Genomic DNA, 27542 nt, shown 5'->3' on the forward strand with positions numbered 1-27542 from the left:
CCCAGTTGGCCACCGACACCCACCTCTTCCCAGAGGTACTGGGTTCGAGTATTGGGAGTGACATATGTCGCCTAGGGTAAGAACTCGGCAAGGGGAAGTCACCGCGGAGCTAGCTTGGTCGGGTAGCGGCTCCCGGAGTGAGATCACTCCGGCGGTTGGGAGGACCGTGCACAATCCCCCCCCCCCCCAACTAGCTTATTAGTACCCACCAAAACTTAAACAAATCACAGTTATATCACTAAGAACTTCCAGAAAAAACAAAAAGCAAACTCAAGTATAGCTAGCTACATTCATATTCCTAATGTTCTACATTTGCAGTGGTATCTTAACATCTTCTACACGTTTTAAAACAGTATCATAGTCGATTGCAACATAGATAGTCCGTAGTTGAAATACGATATATAGTTATACAAACCGATAAATATCCATTTTCATAATTCTGCACGGCCCGGAATCTCATCATCACTCGAGCTATAATTTCCATCACTGATATCTTCTTCACCACTCTCCTCTTCTTCAACCGCAGATTTACCATTGTTCTTTGCATAACGCTCACAATATTCTGTCAAACAAAAACAACATTAGTCACATAAAAACCCGTTTTGACCTGAACCCGTTTGGCCCGTTACCCGACCCGACCCGCCCGTTTTGTCAGGCTTAATTTAGGTTGAAACGAAGTTGGGAACTACCTTTAACTTTTTCTTCATATTCCTTCTTGTCCTTCATCATCAATGAAGCAGCATCACCGTTGAGCGGGTCTGAAGGATTCGGGTAAAGCAAAAGCTGAGGAAGAAACACTTCGAAAATGTTTAAAAGATCTGCGAATTCACATTATCCACAGTTATATAAATAAAAATAAAACCAATATATATTCAAAGAGACAATGAACTCAAAATGAGGGATAATACCGAACATTGGACTCCAAGATTGGTTTATGACATCTAAGCATACCGAACCAGACCTAAAAAATTTTTACACACATGTTAAGTACCAAAAAAGTTGAGATAATGTAATGAGTAAAATGCCGGTTTCGTCCCTGAGGTTTGGCCGAATTTGCGGACTTTCGTACAAAGGGTTTGTTTTTCTGCATCTGGATCTAAAAGGTTTGAGATCTTGCCAATTTTATCCGGCTCGTTAACTCTATCCATTTTTCTCCATTAAGTCAGTCAGGGCTATTTCCGTCTTTTTTGTTAAATTAAAGAGCAATTCAGTCTTTTTCGGGGGTACTCTGTCTTTTTACATAAAGTGAAAAAGACTGAATTGCCCTTTAAGTTAACAAAAAAAAAACGGAAATGCCCCTGATTTAGCGGAGAAAAATGGATGGAGTTAACGAGCCGGATGAAAATGGAAAAATTTCAATCCTTTTGGATCCAGATGCGAAAAAACAAACCTTTGGACGAAAGTCGCAAAACTGGTCAAATCTCAGGGACGAAAATGGCATTTTACTCTAAAGTAATATACTAAAGTTTTCTTCACAATTTTGCATCTATTTTCTAATTTTAATGTGGTAAAATTGCTTGAAAAAGATAAAAACTACATGATATCTACTTACAGTTCATCCACATTGGGGTGGAATATTTTGTTCACAAATCCAATTGAAGGAGACTTGTATGGATATGCATCGGGAAGCTCAACACGCACTTTCCACACCCCACCCTCATACGCACCTACGATATTTGAACAACATATCTTAAGAGCTCGAATCCGGGTTGGGTGATGGGTCAAGACAGGCGTGTTGAAACGGGTCATTTCTTAGCAAGTGTGGAAACACGCCTGGGTTGTTGGCTTGACCCACAAAGAATTGGTTTTACAAATTAAAAAAAAAAAAGAATATTGGGTTAGTTATGACTACAAAACAATATCAATGCAATAAACGTAGATATTTGCATATAATGGTTTTTAGACTTTAATTGGCTTCGACTTGAATGACCCATTTGTTTCCTATGCAGTTAATGCGGTAAAAAAATCGGATATCGGTCAAAGACCGATATTTGAGATATACGTTATCGCGGTGGGATATCTGTAATTTTAATATCATGCAGAATTTATATATATATAGCAATTTAACACTAACAATTCAGTACACTCTCCTACCATTAACAATTGTAGCAACTGGTTAAGACTTAAAACACTAACAATTAACGTTTAACAATTAAGACTTAAAACACTAATAGCAACAATAAGAACAAAGTTATTGATATCAGGAAAATCGGTGATATATATCGGTACTGATATTCTGACCAATATTTGACACCGATATTTTACATGGGAACCGATAACCGATATTAACTACATAGTTTGTTTCATTCGACTCTTCATTTTTTTTTATTTGACACAACTCACAAGCGAGCTCAGCACATATATAAGTAAACACGTCGAAATAACCATATGGTTTAAAAGAAATGATTACAAGAGGTAAGAGACGTACTTTCTTTTGGCCCGTGAAATTCCACACTAAATTCATTGAGCCTATCGTTTGGTGTATCCACAATGTAATCGCTCATCATCCTGAATTCATACATAGTTTAAGAACAATAAAGATATGCGTAGACATCACGAATACAAGAAAAAAACAGATGGTAGTTATAAACTTATAATAATCTACTTCATGGGTGAGGTTCTAGAGTGAACACTGATGTATTTGCGAACTGAGTGAACAAATATTGGCCATTGATTTACACACGTGGATGGCTAGGATTTCATCATCAAATCGTAAAATACACTAGTGTATTTCATCATCAAATCCTGGCCATTGATCTACACACATGTATGGCCAGGATTAGTTCGCTCAGTTCGCAAACTACACTAGTTTTCACTCTTGAACCTAATCTTGTTGACCAAGATCAAATTTTGACCAATATAATGTAAACATTGATTATGGAAATGCAAATCTTTTCTTGGTTTTTTTTACTATAACATTTATGATTATTTTCTTATATTTAAATTATTATTTTCAAGAGTAAAAGGCTCATTTCACATAAATTTAACAGAATCTTTAACATTAGTTAGTGATTGTCTTAGTGAAAAGAACCAAAAGTGTTACTATTGAGTGAGCACCGGTGACTGTGAGCGTAATATTTAAAAAGAAATGACTAAACCATAATATGGCCTTACCACATGACGTGATGACCATCCGTGTAATTTCCACTTCTTACGGATAAAAAACTAGACTTGCTCATTGCTTGCATTTTTTGTTTAACTATCCTCTAAATCTACTTAAAAACTATACTCTAAAATTTGTGGAACCAAACTTTCAAGTACGAATCTAACCTATTTGTACATTAAAGTTTTTTTTTTCTTGTGTGTGTGCGTGTGTGGGGGGGGGGGGGGGGGTGTTTCCATGTTTCAACTTTAGCGGGTCAAATAAGAAATAGAGACCCGATGCGTGCTGCGCAATGCGCAAAGTGCACGCATCACGTATGCGAGGTGTTCTTTACTTAAAAATACTAAAAAATATGTATAGCTAATATTTTAACTTGTGAACCTTTAAACACTAAAATATAATATATTCTCATCATCTATAGTCAGACTTGTTCAATAAAAGATCTAATTTGTTCAAATACCGGTCAACTACATCAGGCGCCAGAATAGACGACATCATGTGATGCGCGCATCTTGGACTCGCAACATGCGATGCAACCTCTAAAATTTGTGGAACCAAACTTTAAATGCGGTTGTTCAACTATTAATTACGCTCTAGTGTTATGTTTTATCTTTAGCGGGTCAAATAAGAAATAGATAACCATTATTTTGATGAATAAAACAACGAAAAACGGAACTTACAACTTCATGACATCCATTTCTCTCCTCTTGCTCGGGGAAGACATTTTCCGTTGCTCCGAAACTATCATCACATTAAAGTAACTTGGTTAATGTCACAAAATTTCAAATAATCAAACACTTGCACATGTGATTAACCCGGTATTACAACGACAAACAACAACATGATCAATAACTAACTTCTACCATTATTTAATAACAGGAATAACTTATTAACAAGAATGTTTTTATTTGCATATGAAAAACTAAATGACATTATTAGTATACATTTGACTTTCAAAAAGTCAAACGGATTGCTAATGACTTCAAATATTCATAAAATATATTTGGTTTTGATGGAAAAAAATTAAACAATAAACAAAGAAAACCAAGAACACATCCTTCCATTTAAATTTAAAATCATAAACAATTGAATATCATACACCTTCCCAAATGTAATCAGAAACCAAATTGCGAAAAGAACAGATCAAACCCTAAACATTTTCCCCATAAATTTCACGGATAATTAAGAATAATAATAATAATATTACTTAAGAAGAAATCAGGGGGGGATGAAAAAGGGGAAAAGATACAAACCCACCCAGAAATTGTAGTCGATTGTAAAGAAGAACAGAGTATGAAATGAATGAAGATCGATATGTGAAAGTGGGTACAGAAAATAAAGGCGAATTATCATCGACGTTTTATTAGAAACCTTTTTGCAGAGATAAAAGAGAATTGTGAAGCACGTGTCCAAAATGAAAAGATTATAATTTACAAACGTGTCAACTTTTTGTTATTGTTATTATTATTATTATTATTTTTTGGTAAATTACATTTTTCGTCCTTTATGTTTGTAGCGATTTTCAACGGATTACCTTTAACTTTAATAATTACAGTCACTGTCTTTTAATTGCAAAACATGTTACACCTTAGGTCCTTTCACCCTAACCTGGTTAAAACTTTCAATTAAATGAGGTTATGTACAACCCATGTAAGGGCAAAACAATCATTTAATAAAAAAATGTCAAAAACCTAAACCACCATTATCATCTCCCCCAACCCCCTCTCTCTCCTGTATTATATATATATATATATATATATAGGGGACCGCTAAAATGAAAACCACTTCCAGTTGTAAGAACTGCGTGAACCACTTTCTAGCCATTAGATCAAGATGATAAATGGATGAGATTAAAAGTATTAAAAAATAATATTAAGTATTTTTGTCTTATTATGTCTTTAATATTTTAATTGAAAAGGGTATTTAAGTAAAATTACTTTTTTTTGTCTTTTTATATATATTATATTTAATTGCCTTTTTGTCATATTCATTAATTACTTTTAATTACTTTTATTTTTTAAACATAATTTCTTTATTAAAAATATTTTTAAATTCAGATTTTTTTAAAAGATTTTTATACTTTTTACAATTTACGTTTTATGTTTTTTTGACGCGCCGTTTTTAACGCCGTTTTTTAACGCGCCGTTTTTTACGAGCCATTTTTCAAGCGTCGTTTTTTACGCGCCGTTTTTTTAACGCCGTTTTTTAACGGGCCGTTTTTTAACACCGTTTTTTAACGCCGTTTTTTAACGCGCCGTTTTTTTAACGCCGTTTTTTAACGCGCCGTTTTTACGTTAATGTTATTTACGTTTTACGCGCCGGTTTTTTACGTTAGCGTTTTTTACGTTTTACGCGCCGGTTTTTTACGTTAACGTTTTTTTATGTTTTACGCGCCGGTTTTTTACGTTAACAGTTTTTACGTTTTTACGTTTTACGCGACGGTTTTTTACGTTTTACTAAAAAAAATTTACGATTTACGTTTTACCTAAAACCTTTAACGTTTTCACGCGTCGTTTTTTCAACGCGCCGTTTTTACGTTTTACGCCCCGGATTTTTACGTTAACGTTATATACGTTTTACGCGCCGTTTTTTTTTTGCGTTTTACGTCCGGGTTTTTACGTTAACGTTATTTACGTTTTACGCGCTGGTTTTTTGCGTTTTACGTCCCGGTTTTTTACGTCAACGTTTTTTTGCGTTTTACGCGCCGGTTTTTTACGTTAACGTTTTTTTACGTTTTACGCGCCGGTTTTTTACGTTAACGTTATTTACGTTTTACACGCCGGTTTTTTGCGTTTTACGTCCCCGTTTTTTACGTCAACTTTTTTTACGTTTTACGCGCCGATTTTTTACGTTAACGTTTTTTACGTTTTTACGTTTAACGCGCCGGTTTTTTACGTTTTACGCGGCGGTTTTTTTACGTTAACGTTTTTTACGTTTTTACGTTTAACGCGCCGGTTTTTTACGTTTTACGCGCCGGTTTTTTACGTTAACGTTTTTTTACGTTTTACGAGCCGGTTTTTTACGTTTTACTAAAAAAAAATTTACGTTTTACATTTTACCTAAAACTTTTTACGTTTTACGAAAAACTTTTCACATTTTATGTAAAACTTTTTACGTTTTACATTTTTACGTTTTAGGTTAAAAAGTTTACGGTTTAACATTTTTTTTACAAAAACTTTTTTACGCAACACGAACACACCCAGAAAACGCAAAACGGACAGAGGTTCCTTTGTTTTTGGTCGATCCCGACAAATGAGTGTCGATATATTTTTCAAGATTCAACAATATTTCAACTGATTCAATCAATATATAATAAATTTTCGACAAACTAAAACATAGATAAACACTAGAGGTATCGGTCGAGCTCGATTCGTGTAGTCTAAATCTAAAAATAACTATATCATCCTAAAACTAATTTTCGCGTCGTTAACTTTACCGGGTCGCGTGTGGACTGCTTTTGACGATCTTTGACCAGCGTTTGACCTGTTGACCCGATAGTTGACTGCCGTTGACTAGGATTTGACCAGTTGACTTTCGTGACTGACTTTGACCGTGTCGCGAACCCGAACCACCCAAAATTGATCCGAACCGTAATCTGAACCAATCTCCAGTTGATTGTTGTTGACCGAACCGAAACCCGACTTGAACCGCATCAAATATATCGATGATGACCAGTCTATATTCATCACAAAGCTTGCAACAACCTTTGATCCCAAACTAGTCCCACAATGCTTAGAAGTTATAGTTCAAACTTCAAAAACACTAATGGGACCGATATCACCGATATTAACTGCATAGATAATCAGTAATCACACCATTACAATAATCACACCTACAATTCAAAAATCACACACCACATATGCCTGCATAAAAATCATCAATCCAAATCACTTTCACAATATTAAAACTAACAAAAATCAGAATTAAGTTTATTAATCTGTAATATTAGAATACTTACACCTACAATGTAAAAATCATAAATCCAAATCACTCTCCACAAGTTTAACCTAACACACATCAGAATTCAGATGCATCTACAATATAAACAAAAAATTACGAAAAACCAAATAAAATTTTGAACAATTATCTCTAAAACACTACACATAATCAGAATTCAAACAATTATCATGCGTAAATCTAACAATACAACGAACTGTTGAAAGAAATTGATTGAAATCACCGCAAAAAAAACTACAGAGTTGAATCTGAGTGTAAATATTAGAGTGTAAATTGAGATCTGAACAGTATAATAACAGATTAACAGATCAAAGATTCAAAAACTTACAAGTGATTTGGATTGTCCGTACGCCATCGTTCTCTCTCATCTCCTCGCCGCCACCCTCCTTTCTCGTTTCCGCCGTCGCACCACCACCAGACGGTGGTGCTGTGGTCGGTGGTTCTTCAGCGTGTGACGGGGGGTGGGGGCTGTGGTTGCGATGTGGTGGTTGGTTTGAGGTTGGGTATGGATGTCAACGAGAGAGAGGGAGAGATGGGGAGCAGGGATTTGTGAGGTTGAAGATGAAGACTAAAAGGAGAGAGGAGAGATGAGAGATGGTTCTTCAACTTTAAAGAGGAGAGAGGAGAGATGGGAGATGATAGATTTGACATTTAGGAGTAAATGACTAAAACACCCCTTCTTCTGATTGGCTAAGAGTGGTTCTCGCGGTTCTTACAACTGGAGGTGGTTTTCATTTTAGCGGCTCCCTATATATATATATATATATATATATATATATATATATATATAGGGGAAGGTTCAAATGAAAACCACTAGTTATTGTGAAAACTAGAAAACTAACTAAAACCCACTAAAAATGAGGGGGGAAGACTTTTAATGAAGGAGGGGTAAAATTGGAACAAAAAATATATAACTTTTTAAACATTTCCCATTTCTCCATACATTATCATTTTAAAACAAAAATGGCACCATAAGATCACAAATTTTCTTATCTTTCATTCAAGTATATTCGAGCATATTTTTTATGACATAAAAAAAGATTTATGGTGTCGTCTTGTTTTCAATACTATTATTATAGTAGTGCACATGTGCAATATAACATGTACTACAATGTGCATTACATGCTTAAAATTAGCTTTTTGAGTCTAGTCTAGCTTTTAGGGTCAGTTTTTTTTGGAGGTTTAGGATTAGGATTAGGTTTTTGGGTGTGGGGGGGGGGGAGGGGGTTAGGTTTTTTTCGGGTTTATGTTTAGGGTTTAGTTTTAGGTTTTCGGGAGGGTGGGGGTGGGGGGTTTAGGTTTGGGGGGGGGGGGGGTTAGGCTTTTGGTGGGAGGGTGAATTTAGGTTTTTTGGGGGGTGGGGGTGGGGAGTTTAGGTTTTTGGGGGGTGTCGGTGGGGGGTGGGTTAAGTGGTTTAGACTTTCCGTATTAGTGCACATGTGCAGTACAACCAATTTTTTTTTTTTTTTGAAATTTTTTTTCCATATATAAAAAGTAGCGATTTTTCTAAAAAAAATTGTATGTTTTTTAGGTTTTTTTAGGCTTTTTAGGCTTTTTTTAGTTAGTTTTCGAGTTTTCACAATAAAAGTGGTTTTCATTTGAACCATCCCCTATATATATATATATATATATATATATATATATATAATGTAAGTATCTATGGAAAACCCATTTAATCTAGAAAACTTGGGAAACCTGGATTGTGTGGACAGGATTGATCCACATCATCTATTAAAAACACATGATCAAAGGACAATTTAGTCATTTTGTTTAAACCACCACCTCACCCTTCCCCATCCCATCATTTTCTTTATGTCACATCTCTCTCTCTCTCTCATATATCACTTTTCATCTAACCATTTTCAAAATAATTCATTAGATATTAGCATGGTTGTAAAACAAGGTTTCCAAGGCCGAGTACTCCCCGAGTAGTCGCTACAAGGCAGGATGCCGAGGCGACTTTCTTTAACTCCGCCTAATTACTCGGAGTCGGTCAAACGCGGTCAACCTTGGCAAGAATTAGATCTAGTAGGTCAACTGGGGCCTAGTTTAACTTAAATAATAATACAACATAATTTCTATGCATATCATATTAAAGAATGAATATCATTTTCACGTATTTTGTTATAAATATTAGTAAATTTGTGTTATTTGACATATATTTAATCTCCAAAAAGTAATTTCTTTATATTTTAACATGTCCGAGTACTCCCCGAGTACTCTCCACGTAGACCGAGTACTCTCAACTCCCCGGTCGACCGAATAGGGAGCGCCTAGCGACTTTTGCAACCATGGATATTAGAGAGAGAAACATCACCTTTTCATCAAAGCCACCATCAAAGCTACGAGATCTGAATATCGAAGATCAAAGCCACCAGATCTGAAGATCGAAGACACCATGTGTTCATGTACTCATCCCTTTCTTTTGAAGCCACCAGATCTGAAGATCGAAGCAGGCTGAAATCGTTTGGTTGCATGAGTTTCTAGAGAGGGAAAATTATTGGAACACCAAGACCAAAAACACACACAAGTGTGCGAGTGAAAAGTAGGTCAGAAATCATTTGGTTCATGGATTTTAGAGAAAGAAAGTTGTTAGAACACCAAGAACACACACACAATTTTGTGTGAGAGAGAAGCAGGTCAGAAATCATTTGGTTCATGGGTTTTGGTTAAGAGAAAAAGTTGTTAGAACAAAAAGAACATGCTCACAAGTATGACATGGACTGGTTCCATGTCTTAATGTTATTTATTTGGTAAAAGTTGAATGATTTTGTGTGTGTATTAGTAAAATAGTTTGTTGGGTTTTTTTTTTTTTTTGTTTTAAATATATTAAAAAAATTTAGAATTGAGATAATGATTGTTGTTGTTGTTATATATTAGTTACCTTTAAAAATTCCATAATCTAATCGTTGATGATCTCGTTTATTTTTATAAAAAAAATTGTGTTTGGTTTGGTTGCTTGTTTGAGACTTTTGATCTGAACAATAACTGTTTTTGTTAGTTTGGTTGCTTGTTTGGGGCTTTTGATCTGAATACTAACTGTTTTTTTGTGTTATAGGTGAATGGATGTTTTGTGTTCAAGATGAAGATGGTTATCAAGGAGCAAAGCATGTTGTTTTGAAGTAACAATGTAGGAATCTTTTTTCACAACATTATGCAGATACATATTAGAATGCCTATTGTTACTTCAAAGCAATGGACAATTCTAACATGTGTAACACATTCTAACATGTTTACGGACCTATTTTTTTTAAGGGTGCACCCCCGTAACCAATTTGGTAACCAATGAAACCATCATGTATTACTTGTGTTAAACACTATTGTTATGCGGTTACTTGGTTTATATTATTTGACAATGATTCCCATGTGTTGCATATACTTTTGTCACTTGTGTTACAAATCACATGTACTAGCATGTTTGGATGTATACACGTTACATATACCAAGTGTTTTTCATACACATATATTCCATGTGTGTTTCATACACACATGTAACATGCGTATGACTTGTGGTGCATATACTCATGTTACTTGTGGTGCATATACTCATGTTACATGTATACGTACGTTATTACATTTTTTGCTGGCATAATTAGATACGTATGTTACATTTATGCCAGTTGCATTCTAAACTGTTTGTGCTATATCTTGTAACATGTGTTACCCTTTGAGGTAATATATGTTGTTACAGGGAGTTACACATATATACTTAACGTAATAGTGATTTTAAATGCAAAAATGTTTTATAGATGTACTTCACTTGGATAACACATTTTCATTACCTTTAGAAACTTCATAATTTATTTGGAATATTTCGTTTATTTTACAAATAAAAAAAGTTACTTATATGTAGTAACAACGTTACACATGTTACTTATAGTTACCCCCAACCCCTTTTTTGGACACAAAGGGGGATGCACATATGTAACACATGTTTGTAACGTGTGTTATATGTGTTATAGCAAAACTTTACACATGTACACATATTACATAGCAAAACTTTACACATGTACACATATTACATTTCTGACACCTTTACATGTAGGCCTTCTAAGATGTGTTACATATGTTAGAATTATCTATTGTTTTGAAGTAGCAATAGGCATTCTTACATGTACCTGTATAATGTTGTGAAAAAAGATTCCTTCATTATTACTTCAAAACAATAGGCAGTTGTAACATGTGTTACACGTAGCTCTTATATTACAATCTTTCCTAATATGTGTAACACATGTTACAATTGCTTATTGTTTTGAAGAAACAGTAAAGATATCATTTTTCATTGTTACTTGAAAAGAATAGGTAGTTGTAACATGTGTTACACATCTTAAAATTGTCTATCTTTTTCAAATAACAACAGGCATTGTGACATGTATCTGGATAATGTAAAGGGTTCGAATAAGACTATGCATTTTATTGAGTTCTGACACTTGTTACATGTGTTACCCCCGACATGTAACATGATTTTGTGCTAACCGCCTACCCTCTTTTTTCTCAGGTACAACATGATTGGTGAAGCTCAGTATGTTCTTCATTACTTAGTTTAACGTATGTACGTTTCATGTGAAACATAAACAATATCCCGCTCGTGTTTTAACATGTATTTTGGTTGTAATTTGACAATGGCATGGTTTCCCTTAACTTGTTTTACTAGATGTGTATATTCTTGTGTATGGTACCACTTTTATATGTTACCTTTACCACTTTTTATGTTTAATGACCTATTTTTGTTTTTTAAAAGGGTGCACCTCTGTAACCAATTCGGTAACCAATCAAACCATCATGTATTACTTATGTTACACACTTCTTTTATGTGATTACTTCGATTATATTAGATGACAATGATTCCCATGTGTTGCATATACTTTTGTAACGTGTGTTACAAATCACATGTACTAGCATGTTTGGATGTATATATGTTACATATACTAAGTGTTTTATATATACCAAGTGTGTTTCATACACACATGTAACATGTGTATGCCTTTGTGGTGCATATACTCATGTTACATGTATATGTATGTTATTCACTACATCGTATGTAACACAAGTTACTCATGTTACATGTATATGTATGTTATTCACTATATATGTGATGTGTGTAAAATGCAACATATAAAACACATCAATTAAGGCATAAAACTAACCCTTTTTAAGTACTAATGTTGGAAAAAGAGTGTTTTTGTCTTCCTTTTGTATTTTCAGGATGAAATGAGCTCAAAATCACAAAAGAAGCAAAAAGACCACTAATTCTACCATAAATACAAGAAAAGGAACAAAAGTAGACTGCCCGGACCCTCAACGGCACCTCCCAAAGCAAAAAGGAAGAAACAGAGTCTGAACACGCCCCGTGTCCAGCGAACACGGGGGCGTGCCCAGGAAGCAGCAGAAAAGACAAACCAGTAGAAGCTTCCATTGCCCACCACGGGGCCGTGTCCAGCGAGCACGGGGGCGTGGTGAAAGTACAGCAGGCGCATTAATTGTAATTCGCAATTACAATTAATGAGGAGAGAGAGTGTCAGGCGGGCACGGGGCCGTGTCCAGCGGACACGGGGCCGTGTCCAGCCTTCTGTTCAGCCTATAAATAGAGGAGCTTGGCTTCATTCTCTCTCATCCCTTGGCACACCACCTCTCTCACACCTCATCCACCACCCACCACCACCATAACACCATCATCCACCACCATCATCCATTGTCCATCGTAGAGTGTGTGAGTCGTCTCGGGATCCAAGATTGATCGTAAGAGTTCTTGACAATCAAGGCCATGTTTGCCTAAGTCTCTTACATCACTTGGTGAAGACAAGTGTTTAGTATAATACTTTTTATTTTTAATCTTTTGCACTTTTTATTTGGTTTTGTATTAATGACTTTAATAACTAGTTACTTATGTTGAAGGTGATCTTTCCTTATCGTTTGTCCGTGGTGTCTTGGCGTTATTTTACTGTCTATATAAAATAAAAGATTTTCACCATTCATATCTCCACGGTCTATATGGAGGTATGTTGGCTACCTGGTCGGGGGTTAAGGGAACGGTTTGGTAAGGGTCTTGCCCTTGTTCAGCGTTTAGAGGTCCTGCTTGGGACCTGGGTCAAATTTAGTAGGATCTCCTTCAATGCCCATAGGTATTGGATGGCGGGGATCCAAACTCTTTGACCCCCTCATAAGTTAACTACTATTAATACTATAACCCGGCTATTTAGGACTGTATCCCTGCTGACTCAGACTACTTAGCCGAGGGTAACGTCACCGCCAAAAGCGGGGCCTACCATAATTTGCATTAATAACTTAATTCATTATCTTTCAATAATCCGACCCTTTAGGATTGTATCCTTGCTGACTCAAACTACTGGGTTGAGGGTAACGTCGCCTTCAAAAGAGGGGCCTACTACAATAACTAAGATAATCTCTTAAACAAGTGCAAAAGTGCAAAAATAATCAAAGGTTATACTAATACACGTGTCGGATCCAAGTGATTCATCTTGTCTATCTGTTTTTATTTTATTTTTATTTTCAGCATTTAGTTAGTTTTTATTTTTCTTAGTTTAAAACATTTTTCTAACTTTTTGATTTGATTAGACGTTGAGGATAAACCGGTATTAAAAGCTCTTGTGTCCTTGGACGACCTCGGTATCTTACCAACACTATACTACGTCCACGATGGGTGCACTTGCCCATATGTGTGTTTAGTGTTAGTGAATATCGTGTTTTATAAATTTAAAACTTGGCTAAAAGTGTAAAAAGGGGCTTAAATACTCATCAAAATAATATTACACTACACACGCATCAAGTTTTTGGCGCCGTTGCCGGGGACACAAGGATTTTAAGAAAGTTAGGAATCAACGGCCTAATCATATTTTTATTTTTCTTTAATTTTTTAGGATTTTTTCTTAGATTTTTAGCTTCTGCAGAGCTCAAACGGGGCCGTGCTTGCTGAACACGCCCCGTGCTCAATCATTGGAACTGGCAATCCTGTTTTATATCAGACAGTAGGCTGAACACGGGGCCGTGTCCACTCAACACGCCCCCGTGCCCAAGATTCAGTTGCTGAAAACAGAACCGTTAGATCCCGGCGGTTGGTAATTTCTGATACAAACATGAGTGATAGTAATTCTTTTTTACTTTCGGCACTCTTATGGTTTGTGGTGTCGAATATGTGGAGGCGAACATGAGGAATTAAAATGTTTCTTCCTCACTTATAGGCCCCACTATATAGACCCACCGATTCCTTGTAACCTTAAGAGGGCGAAAGTAAAAATAAGCACTATTTCTCCCTCGAATGCGCCCAACCAGATATTCTAGGAGAAATGCTCCTTGACGAGTTATTTCAACTAGAAGAACTACTTCTAAATTGGTCAAAAGAACTTAGGAAGGATTTTTTAGATCCATCCCAAGATGATGACCATGAGGAAATGTTGGAACCGCATTCCGACAACCTCGTTGCTCCCGAAAATACCTTTTTACCTAGACAAGACGTGGACGATAGTCGTCCCTGTGCCGATTGTGCCGTGAAGGACTCCCCATCGACTTCGTTCGGTGCATACATAGACCTGAGCGATTCGGCATACACCTTCTTTAACGAGAGCCCGGGAAAGGGTTGGACTTGTCCACCTAGAATTAAAATAGGAATTACCCTCACCGATAACCTCTTGCGTTCTCGCCTTAGTATAGGACAATTAAGGTATCTTAGGCACTTTGGGGTTGTTCCAACAAGTCAAGAACCACCCGATAGGAATTAGCTCCTTAATAAAGACAAAGCTTCATAAGTCAGCTTTCCGACACGGGGCCGTGCCCGGTCAGCACGCCCTCGTGTCCACGAAAAGATTCCCCTCTGGTCAGAACGTCAGAATACGGACAAAATGTGTCAGGATTTTCTCTGCACACGGGGCCGTGTCCAGCAGACACGGGGCCGTGCCCAGCAGGCTGTCATTTTCTATAAATGCAGCCAAAAATCCTGCACATTTGGACCAACTTGGGGACAGAGATTTGAAGGAATCTTCTCTCAAACAATCCTAGGTAAGTCTAAAAGAAGTTTCCAACAACCCATCTTGTCCTTTCCTCTTCTAGACATTTCCTTCTTCTTCATCTTTCTTCAAGAACTACCATGAAAAATTTGAATTTTCAATCTTTGTGGTAGGGAACAATGAGTTTTGATCATAGAATCTTGGTAAAAACATGTTATGTAACATTGTTTAAAGTTATTTACTGTCAAAAAGCTTGCATAAACTCAGAAAATAACTTAAAAACCCAAGATTCCTTGCTCCAAAATTCTGCAGAAAGATGAACACGGGGCCGTGCTCAGTGAGCACGGGGCCGTGTCCAGAAACTGTTTCGTCCTATAAACTATTTTTGGTTTATTTTTCGTAGAATGGCGAGTGAAAACAGCGAAACATCATCCGTTCATTCCTCAAACAGCCGAAGGGGAAGGAGGCCCTCCGTTGAAGCTACACTTGTGCACTATGTGATAGCGCTAAGGGAAGCTCTCAACGAGATGACGTCCGTAGAGGAGGTCCTCATTGACCGTATTAACGATCTTACAATGGGACTGGAAAGCAGTTTCCAAGAGATTAACCTTTTGCACCAAAGGTTAAACATTTTGGTAGCACCCCCTATGGAACCAGTCCTTCCACAACAAGACTGGAACTTGGCACTCGGTGTTAACAACCCTACCGGGTGGGGAGACTTTCCCGCAGAACCTCCTATGGAAAACCCACAAGAAGTTCCGGCAGAAGTTGAAACTCCTCAAACAAATGCAAACGAGCCCTCTTTCCTCCTTCCAAGGGAGGTAGAGGAGTGGCTTGCCGACATATGAGGAGAACCGCACCCGAAAGGTGGAGTTCTACAAAGCCTTATCTAACCAAGATCAGTAAATTCTTGGAAATTTTGCTAAATTAAAATAAAACATAGGGCTAGGACTCCATAAGCTTAATATTTATGTACTTTTTATCTTTATGTAATGTCTCTCTATTAGCAATGTTATGATGGTTTTTATGGTTTATGGACTCATGGTGGTAATGGATGAAAAAGGGAATGAGAAAAATGGAACCATGCACGAAGAACAGAACAAACCGACAAAAATCTCCATAACAGAAGGCTCAACACGGGCCGTGCCCAACCAACACGGCCCCGTGCTGAGCCCCCTGCAGAAAATCACCCAGTTCAGGTAACTGGACACGGGCCGTGTTCAGCGGACACGCCCCCGTGTCCAGGCTTCTGTTTCAATTCTATAATTTTTGTTACTGGCACTTGACCACGGGGCCGTGCCCGGTCAACACGGGGCCGTGTCCAAAGTACCAGTAACACAAATCTTTGTTTTTAAACACACTTTTACACATTCTAATCAACCAAAAACTTTATTTTTGGACACATTGAGGACAATGTGTAATTTAAGTGTGGGGGGGATGCTAAAACCTTGAAATTTTGCAAAATCCTAAACACAAGCCTTACACAAAACTCTATTGGAACCGCTAAACACCCCAAATTTTTTTCAAAAAACTTTTTCATTTTTTTTATTTATTTATTTACTTGTCTTAGTTTAAGTTGGGAATAACAAGTTTTAAAAAGGTTATATTTTTACAAGCTTACAACCGATAGCGTCGTGATAAAAAGAACTAACATAAGAAAATTATGAAACGGTATAACAAGTCTAGTTAAAAATTCGATTATATATGCTTGGTCACAATTAAAAACCCATTCCCACAAAAGTGAGTTTTGAGCCTTTATTGAGCATAAAAATACACATATTTAGATTAAATGCTCATTTTTCGTTTCTTGTGTGAATAGCCGCTCGGTCTTTACAGATCTAGAACTTGCCACGACGATACATTCCCGGTCCTTACCAACTTAAACCCAAGTAAGTAAATGATGGAGGCATTAGGACTAACTATTTTTCTTTCAAAACCATTATTTTTCATTTTTTTTTACCTACCCAAAATCCCCCTAGAAAACCCCTTTGAGCCTAAACCTTTCATTTCATTACCCCCAAAACATTTTTTTTACCCACCAAAAACCTTTTTCATTTTTCACCTTTATTTTAGTAACAAGCTCGGTCTTTCATAAACGTACCCTTTTATGTGACGAAAAAAAAAAATGATGAAGTCAAAAACAAACAAAAGCTACAAAAAGCTTGTTTGGAGAAATACTTCAAAAATAATAAGTCACTAAAAACAAGGTATTTTACGAAAACCGACACTTGTTACGATTTTCGCCCTTTTTACTAACCACTAACCAACCACCCACCTTTAAACCCAAGCCTTCACCCCAAAAGTCCTCTTGATATTTACAAAGGTAAAAAAAAGTTAAAAAGGAGGAGGATTGATTGCTTGGCAAGCCTATGGAAGACGTAAGTTCCGTGCCGCTCTCGAGTGATTCACTTAAATATACACCTTCGGCCGAGTGTTGAGTGATCTCCCGTGAGGTATGTGAACTTGTATATAAATGGAATTTTAATAAGGCATGTTATGCCCAAATAAGTAGTTTATCTTGTGAAAAGTTCAAAATAAATCATAACGAATAGGATTGTAAATAACTAAAAATAAAACCTATAAAAACCTTGGATTCCCGACACTCTAGGACAAGCTAAAAAAACTTCTCTTCTACCTATTCCATTTGGGAGTGTAAGCCACATTTAAAGAGTTTTGCTTGAGGACAAGCAAAAGTTCAAGTGTGGGGGTATTTGATGTGTGTAAAATGCAACATATAAAACACATCAATTAAGGCATAAAACTAACCCTTTTTAAGTACTAATGTTGGAAAAAGAGTGTTTTTGTCTTCCTTTTGTATTTTCAGGATGAAATGAGCTCAAAATCACAAAAGAAGCAAAAAGACCACTAATTCTACCATAAATACAAGAAAAGGAACAAAAGTAGACTGCCCGGACCCTCAACGGCACCTCCCAAAGCAAAAAGGAAGAAACAGAGTCTGAACACGCCCCGTGTCCAGCGAACACGGGGGCGTGCCCAGGAAGCAGCAGAAAAGACAAACCAGTAGAAGCTTCCATTGCCCACCACGGGGCCGTGTCCAGCGAGCACGGGGGCGTGGTGAAAGTACAGCAGGCGCATTAATTGTAATTCGCAATTACAATTAATGAGGAGAGAGAGTGTCAGGCGGGCACGGGGCCGTGTCCAGCGGACACGGGGCCGTGTCCAGCCTTCTGTTCAGCCTATAAATAGAGGAGCTTGGCTTCATTCTCTCTCATCCCTTGGCACACCACCTCTCTCACACCTCATCCACCACCCACCACCACCATAACACCATCATCCACCACCATCATCCATTGTCCATCGTAGAGTGTGTGAGTCGTCTCGGGATCCAAGATTGATCGTAAGAGTTCTTGACAATCAAGGCCATGTTTGCCTAAGTCTCTTACATCACTTGGTGAAGACAAGTGTTTAGTATAATACTTTTTATTTTTAATCTTTTGCACTTTTTATTTGGTTTTGTATTAATGACTTTAATAACTAGTTACTTATGTTGAAGGTGATCTTTCCTTATCGTTTGTCCGTGGTGTCTTGGCGTTATTTTACTGTCTATATAAAATAAAAGATTTTCACCATTCATATCTCCACGGTCTATATGGAGGTATGTTGGCTACCTGGTCGGGGGTTAAGGGAACGGTTTGGTAAGGGTCTTGCCCTTGTTCAGCGTTTAGAGGTCCTGCTTGGGACCTGGGTCAAATTTAGTAGGATCTCCTTCAATGCCCATAGGTATTGGATGGCGGGGATCCAAACTCTTTGACCCCCTCATAAGTTAACTACTATTAATACTATAACCCGGCTATTTAGGACTGTATCCCTGCTGACTCAGACTACTTAGCCGAGGGTAACGTCACCGCCAAAAGCGGGGCCTACCATAATTTGCATTAATAACTTAATTCATTATCTTTCAATAATCCGACCCTTTAGGATTGTATCCTTGCTGACTCAAACTACTGGGTTGAGGGTAACGTCGCCTTCAAAAGAGGGGCCTACTACAATAACTAAGATAATCTCTTAAACAAGTGCAAAAGTGCAAAAATAATCAAAGGTTATACTAATACACGTGTCGGATCCAAGTGATTCATCTTGTCTATCTGTTTTTATTTTATTTTTATTTTCAGCATTTAGTTAGTTTTTATTTTTCTTAGTTTAAAACATTTTTCTAACTTTTTGATTTGATTAGACGTTGAGGATAAACCGGTATTAAAAGCTCTTGTGTCCTTGGACGACCTCGGTATCTTACCAACACTATACTACGTCCACGATGGGTGCACTTGCCCATATGTGTGTTTAGTGTTAGTGAATATCGTGTTTTATAAATTTAAAACTTGGCTAAAAGTGTAAAAAGGGGCTTAAATACTCATCAAAATAATATTACACTACACACGCATCAAGTTTTTGGCGCCGTTGCCGGGGACACAAGGATTTTAAGAAAGTTAGGAATCAACGGCCTAATCATATTTTTATTTTTCTTTAATTTTTTAGGATTTTTTCTTAGATTTTTAGCTTCTGCAGAGCTCAACACGGGGCCGTGCTTGCTGAACACGCCCCGTGCTCAATCATTGGAACTGGCAATCCTGTTTTATATCAGACAGTAGGCTGAACACGGGGCCGTGTCCACTCAACACGCCCCCGTGCCCAAGATTCAGTTGCTGAAAACAGAACCGTTAGATCCCGGCGGTTGGTAATTTCTGATACAAACATGAGTGATAGTAATTCTTTTTTACTTTCGGCACTCTTATGGTTTGTGGTGTCGAATATGTGGAGGCGAACATGAGGAATTAAAATGTTTCTTCCTCACTTATAGGCCCCACTATATAGACCCACCGATTCCTTGTAACCTTAAGAGGGCGAAAGTAAAAATAAGCACTATTTCTCCCTCGAATGCGCCCAACCAGATATTCTAGGAGAAATGCTCCTTGACGAGTTATTTCAACTAGAAGAACTACTTCTAAATTGGTCAAAAGAACTTAGGAAGGATTTTTTAGATCCATCCCAAGATGATGACCATGAGGAAATGTTGGAACCGCATTCCGACAACCTCGTTGCTCCCGAAAATACCTTTTTACCTAGACAAGACGTGGACGATAGTCGTCCCTGTGCCGATTGTGCCGTGAAGGACTCCCCATCGACTTCGTTCGGTGCATACATAGACCTGAGCGATTCGGCATACACCTTCTTTAACGAGAGCCCGGGAAAGGGTTGGACTTGTCCACCTAGAATTAAAATAGGAATTACCCTCACCGATAACCTCTTGCGTTCTCGCCTTAGTATAGGACAATTAAGGTATCTTAGGCACTTTGGGGTTGTTCCAACAAGTCAAGAACCACCCGATAGGAATTAGCTCCTTAATAAAGACAAAGCTTCATAAGTCAGCTTTCCGACACGGGGCCGTGCCCGGTCAGCACGCCCTCGTGTCCACGAAAAGATTCCCCTCTGGTCAGAACGTCAGAATACGGACAAAATGTGTCAGGATTTTCTCTGCACACGGGGCCGTGTCCAGCAGACACGGGGCCGTGCCCAGCAGGCTGTCATTTTCTATAAATGCAGCCAAAAATCCTGCACATTTGGACCAACTTGGGGACAGAGATTTGAAGGAATCTTCTCTCAAACAATCCTAGGTAAGTCTAAAAGAAGTTTCCAACAACCCATCTTGTCCTTTCCTCTTCTAGACATTTCCTTCTTCTTCATCTTTCTTCAAGAACTACCATGAAAAATTTGAATTTTCAATCTTTGTGGTAGGGAACAATGAGTTTTGATCATAGAATCTTGGTAAAAACATGTTATGTAACATTGTTTAAAGTTATTTACTGTCAAAAAGCTTGCATAAACTCAGAAAATAACTTAAAAACCCAAGATTCCTTGCTCCAAAATTCTGCAGAAAGATGAACACGGGGCCGTGCTCAGTGAGCACGGGGCCGTGTCCAGAAACTGTTTCGTCCTATAAACTATTTTTGGTTTATTTTTCGTAGAATGGCGAGTGAAAACAGCGAAACATCATCCGTTCATTCCTCAAACAGCCGAAGGGGAAGGAGGCCCTCCGTTGAAGCTACACTTGTGCACTATGTGATAGCGCTAAGGGAAGCTCTCAACGAGATGACGTCCGTAGAGGAGGTCCTCATTGACCGTATTAACGATCTTACAATGGGACTGGAAAGCAGTTTCCAAGAGATTAACCTTTTGCACCAAAGGTTAAACATTTTGGTAGCACCCCCTATGGAACCAGTCCTTCCACAACAAGACTGGAACTTGGCACTCGGTGTTAACAACCCTACCGGGTGGGGAGACTTTCCCGCAGAACCTCCTATGGAAAACCCACAAGAAGTTCCGGCAGAAGTTGAAACTCCTCAAACAAATGCAAACGAGCCCTCTTTCCTCCTTCCAAGGGAGGTAGAGGAGTGGCTTGCCGACATATGAGGAGAACCGCACCCGAAAGGTGGAGTTCTACAAAGCCTTATCTAACCAAGATCAGTAAATTCTTGGAAATTTTGCTAAATTAAAATAAAACATAGGGCTAGGACTCCATAAGCTTAATATTTATGTACTTTTTATCTTTATGTAATGTCTCTCTATTAGCAATGTTATGATGGTTTTTATGGTTTATGGACTCATGGTGGTAATGGATGAAAAAGGGAATGAGAAAAATGGAACCATGCACGAAGAACAGAACAAACCGACAAAAATCTCCATAACAGAAGGCTCAACACGGGCCGTGCCCAACCAACACGGCCCCGTGCTGAGCCCCCTGCAGAAAATCACCCAGTTCAGGTAACTGGACACGGGCCGTGTTCAGCGGACACGCCCCCGTGTCCAGGCTTCTGTTTCAATTCTATAATTTTTGTTACTGGCACTTGACCACGGGGCCGTGCCCGGTCAACACGGGGCCGTGTCCAAAGTACCAGTAACACAAATCTTTGTTTTTAAACACACTTTTACACATTCTAATCAACCAAAAACTTTATTTTTGGACACATTGAGGACAATGTGTAATTTAAGTGTGGGGGGGATGCTAAAACCTTGAAATTTTGCAAAATCCTAAACACAAGCCTTACACAAAACTCTATTGGAACCGCTAAACACCCCAAATTTTTTTCAAAAAACTTTTTCATTTTTTTTATTTATTTATTTACTTGTCTTAGTTTAAGTTGGGAATAACAAGTTTTAAAAAGGTTATATTTTTACAAGCTTACAACCGATAGCGTCGTGATAAAAAGAACTAACATAAGAAAATTATGAAACGGTATAACAAGTCTAGTTAAAAATTCGATTATATATGCTTGGTCACAATTAAAAACCCATTCCCACAAAAGTGAGTTTTGAGCCTTTATTGAGCATAAAAATACACATATTTAGATTAAATGCTCATTTTTCGTTTCTTGTGTGAATAGCCGCTCGGTCTTTACAGATCTAGAACTTGCCACGACGATACATTCCCGGTCCTTACCAACTTAAACCCAAGTAAGTAAATGATGGAGGCATTAGGACTAACTATTTTTCTTTCAAAACCATTATTTTTCATTTTTTTTACCTACCCAAAATCCCCCTAGAAAACCCCTTTGAGCCTAAACCTTTCATTTCATTACCCCCAAAACATTTTTTTTACCCACCAAAAACCTTTTTCATTTTTCACCTTTATTTTAGTAACAAGCTCGGTCTTTCATAAACGTACCCTTTTATGTGACGAAAAAAAAAATGATGAAGTAAAAAACAAACAAAAGCTACAAAAAGCTTGTTTGGAGAAATACTTCAAAAATAATAAGTCACTAAAAACAAGGTATTTTACGAAAACCGACACTTGTTACGATTTTCGCCCTTTTTACTAACCACTAACCAACCACCCACCTTTAAACCCAAGCCTTCACCCCAAAAGTCCTCTTGATATTTACAAAGGTAAAAAAAAGTTAAAAAGGAGGAGGATTGATTGCTTGGCAAGCCTATGGAAGACGTAAGTTCCGTGCCGCTCTCGAGTGATTCACTTAAATATACACCTTCGGCCGAGTGTTGAGTGATCTCCCGTGAGGTATGTGAACTTGTATATAAATGGAATTTTAATAAGGCATGTTATGCCCAAATAAGTAGTTTATCTTGTGAAAAGTTCAAAATAAATCATAACGAATAGGATTGTAAATAACTAAAAATAAAACCTATAAAAACCTTGGATTCCCGACACTCTAGGACAAGCTAAAAAAACTTCTCTTCTACCTATTCCATTTGGGAGTGTAAGCCACATTTAAAGAGTTTTGCTTGAGGACAAGCAAAAGTTCAAGTGTGGGGGTATTTGATGTGTGTAAAATGCAACATATAAAACACATCAATTAAGGCATAAAACTAACCCTTTTTAAGTACTAATGTTGGAAAAAGAGTGTTTTTGTCTTCCTTTTGTATTTTCAGGATGAAATGAGCTCAAAATCACAAAAGAAGCAAAAAGACCACTAATTCTACCATAAATACAAGAAAAGGAACAAAAGTAGACTGCCCGGACCCTCAACGGCACCTCCCAAAGCAAAAAGGAAGAAACAGAGTCTGAACACGCCCCGTGTCCAGCGAACACGGGGGCGTGCCCAGGAAGCAGCAGAAAAGACAAACCAGTAGAAGCTTCCATTGCCCACCACGGGGCCGTGTCCAGCGAGCACGGGGGCGTGGTGAAAGTACAGCAGGCGCATTAATTGTAATTCGCAATTACAATTAATGAGGAGAGAGAGTGTCAGGCGGGCACGGGGCCGTGTCCAGCGGACACGGGGCCGTGTCCAGCCTTCTGTTCAGCCTATAAATAGAGGAGCTTGGCTTCATTCTCTCTCATCCCTTGGCACACCACCTCTCTCACACCTCATCCACCACCCACCACCACCATAACACCATCATCCACCACCATCATCCATTGTCCATCGTAGAGTGTGTGAGTCGTCTCGGGATCCAAGATTGATCGTAAGAGTTCTTGACAATCAAGGCCATGTTTGCCTAAGTCTCTTACATCACTTGGTGAAGACAAGTGTTTAGTATAATACTTTTTATTTTTAATCTTTTGCACTTTTTATTTGGTTTTGTATTAATGACTTTAATAACTAGTTACTTATGTTGAAGGTGATCTTTCCTTATCGTTTGTCCGTGGTGTCTTGGCGTTATTTTACTGTCTATATAAAATAAAAGATTTTCACCATTCATATCTCCACGGTCTATATGGAGGTATGTTGGCTACCTGGTCGGGGGTTAAGGGAACGGTTTGGTAAGGGTCTTGCCCTTGTTCAGCGTTTAGAGGTCCTGCTTGGGACCTGGGTCAAATTTAGTAGGATCTCCTTCAATGCCCATAGGTATTGGATGGCGGGGATCCAAACTCTTTGACCCCCTCATAAGTTAACTACTATTAATACTATAACCCGGCTATTTAGGACTGTATCCCTGCTGACTCAGACTACTTAGCCGAGGGTAACGTCACCGCCAAAAGCGGGGCCTACCATAATTTGCATTAATAACTTAATTCATTATCTTTCAATAATCCGACCCTTTAGGATTGTATCCTTGCTGACTCAAACTACTGGGTTGAGGGTAACGTCGCCTTCAAAAGAGGGGCCTACTACAATAACTAAGATAATCTCTTAAACAAGTGCAAAAGTGCAAAAATAATCAAAGGTTATACTAATACACGTGTCGGATCCAAGTGATTCATCTTGTCTATCTGTTTTTATTTTATTTTTATTTTCAGCATTTAGTTAGTTTTTATTTTTCTTAGTTTAAAACATTTTTCTAACTTTTTGATTTGATTAGACGTTGAGGATAAACCGGTATTAAAAGCTCTTGTGTCCTTGGACGACCTCGGTATCTTACCAACACTATACTACGTCCACGATGGGTGCACTTGCCCATATGTGTGTTTAGTGTTAGTGAATATCGTGTTTTATAAATTTAAAACTTGGCTAAAAGTGTAAAAAGGGGCTTAAATACTCATCAAAATAATATTACACTACACACGCATCAATATGTGCCTTGTTTTTATTCACTACATCGTATGTAACACATGTTACTTACATGTTCCACCATGTACTGCATTTACTTATGTAAGATGTGTAACACATGTTACAATTGCTTATTGTTTCCAAGTAACATTAAAGGTATGTACCTTGTTTTCTACTTCATCCTGTGTAACACATGTTACACTTGTTAATTAGTATCAAAGGTTACAATTGAAACAATATGTTGACCACCCAATGCTCGTCTACTACTTTTCTTACAATTGGTAATGAATAAAACATGTTAACTAATAACACATGTTAACTGATAACAGGTAACCAAATACATTTCCCACCATAACTATTTAACATCCAGACACCAACATGTTACAGAGAAGACCAGAATGGTCATATTGTATTTTGGGTTATGGCCATAATTTAAAATAAACAAAATTCGTGGTGACTACGATAGTTACAAAAACCACCACGCATATATCACTAGCCAGTTGACTTGTTATAAACAAAAGTTGTGGTACCCAAGATAACTACAAAAACCGCCATAGATGTTCCCACAAAAACTATAGAAAAGACAACACTACCACACTCAGCGCCCTCCCATAAATGAGGCAGCTTCTATCTTGCCTTTCAAAGTGTTAGAGGGCGACAACAGAATATTATGAGTGGCATACTTCGTCCGCAACTTTCTCACCTCCTTCATTTTCCTGCTCCCATTTGTTAAAGGGCGACAACAGAATATGAGTGACGTTCAAAGTGTTAGAGGGCGACAACAGAATATGAGTGGCATACTTCATCCGTAACTTTCCTACGCACGACCTCCCCTTCAGCTTCTTATTTCATCGTCCGTTTCTTCGTCTACTTTCTTTCGCTTTTTCGGTATCTTACCAGTTTGCGATCTTGTTACTCTCTTTGTTGCTGCAAATAAAACAGGTTTAACACATGTTACTTAATTTCATTAAAATAAAACATGTTACCTAATATGTTTTTGATAAAATAAAGTCAGGTTTAACATATGTTACCTATTTTTATAAAAATAAGACAAGTTTAACACTTGTTAGATAATTTGGAAAAAAATATGAGAGCTTAACACATGTTAACTAATCTGATAAAAATAATACAAGTTTAACACATGTTACATAATTTGATAAAAATAAGACAGGTGTAACACATGTTACACTAACATGTTTACCTAATAGGAGAGGTTTAACACATGGTAATAAGACAGGTTTAACACACGTTTACATCATTTGATAAAAATGAGACAGGTTTAACACATGTTACACTAATATGTTTACCTAATCAGGGAGGTTTAACACATGGTACCCTAATAAGAAGGTTTAACATATGTTACGCTAATATGTTTATATGCTTTTGAGTCCGTTGACTTGTACCCTAATATCAGACAGGTTTAACACATGTTACGCTAATATATTTATATGCTTTTGAGCCCTTAGACTTGTACCCTAATATCAGAGCTTTACCTAATTTGTTTTTGACAGAAAACAAGGCAGGTCTAACACATGTTACCTAATATGTTTTTGATAAAAATATAAGACATGTTTAACACATGTTTTTGACAGAAAACAAGACGGGTTTAACACATGTTACAAATCAATAGTTTTAACGTGCAGTTGGCAAGTTGGCAATCCAAAAAAAATAATAATAAATAACCCGAGACTGTTTCTACTCAAAATAACTAACACTTCCTAGTCGCATTCAAAACAAAAATCACCATCGATCGGACCAAAAAACACCTACCGATTGAAAAAAAACATAAAAACCAACATTAACACTTTCTAGTCTCATTCAAAACAAAAATCACCACCGATCAAATCACACACCGATCGGACCAAAACACCTACCGATCGGAAAAAAACAGAAAACCCAACATTTATCTGATCAAAACACCTACCGATCGGAAAAAAGCAAAAATCATCACCGATCAAAACACCTATTGATAAAAAATCGAACCAAACTTACTTGCTTCTGCACCTGGTTCTTGCTTTCTTCCATTTCCGGCAACTTTTACCGGATGATAACAACTGAAATGTTGATCTCATATCTAGTGATTTCGATTCACCGTCATACCTTGTTTTTATTTTCTTTTGCGATTCACTATAGCACCTTTTCCGGTGTCCCTTTTCTTCTCCGGTCAGATCATCTTCTCCGGTGCCCCTTTTCTTCTCCGGTGGGTTTTGGGAAGATCAATTGTTTGAGAGAGAAAGAGATGAATTTGGGTTGAGTCTTTTGAAATGTTTGAAATGAGGTTGGGGTATTTGATTAGTTCTTATAGATATTTGTGCACCTCCTTTAATGCATGTCAAATCACATAATATTATAATATATATAATGTACTACAATTATGATTGATTTTACCTAAATACCCTTCAAGTACTTTTGTTGACCTCATCATTCTATTAAATTTAATTAAAAAAGACTTCAAAATTTATGAGCCATTGGATGATCTTGATCAATGGTTATAGATTGGGTTTCCTAGGTTTTCTTAGGACAAATAAGTTTTCTATACATCCTCCCCTATATATATAT

The 27542-nt window shown here is 37.4% G+C and overlaps 1 protein-coding gene across 2 annotated transcripts; it reads right to left on the reverse strand.

Annotated features, from left to right (window-relative positions):
• Positions 1 to 253: 253 nt before the first annotated feature.
• On the reverse strand, positions 254 to 4493 carry LOC110913254 (ubiquitin-conjugating enzyme E2-23 kDa). 2 transcript variants are annotated; one of them, XM_022158107.2, is made up of 7 exons: positions 4361 to 4493; positions 3784 to 3844; positions 2429 to 2508; positions 1553 to 1667; positions 909 to 961; positions 690 to 818; positions 254 to 562 (listed from the first exon to the last, which is right to left on the reverse strand). In XM_022158107.2, exons 2-7 carry the CDS (start codon positions 3825 to 3827, stop codon positions 432 to 434), a joined length of 552 nt encoding a protein of 183 aa, XP_022013799.1. In that variant the 5' UTR covers positions 3828 to 3844; positions 4361 to 4493; the 3' UTR covers positions 254 to 431. The 2 variants fall into 2 exon arrangements, with proteins under 2 accessions (XP_022013799.1, XP_022013795.1); XM_022158103.2 differs by having other exon boundaries at positions 4357 to 4471.
• Positions 4494 to 27542: the final 23049 nt, after the last annotated feature.

This window comes from Helianthus annuus, chromosome 2 (assembly GCF_002127325.2).
Source record: "Helianthus annuus cultivar XRQ/B chromosome 2, HanXRQr2.0-SUNRISE, whole genome shotgun sequence".
Classification (NCBI taxonomy): Eukaryota; Viridiplantae; Streptophyta; class Magnoliopsida; order Asterales; family Asteraceae; genus Helianthus; species Helianthus annuus.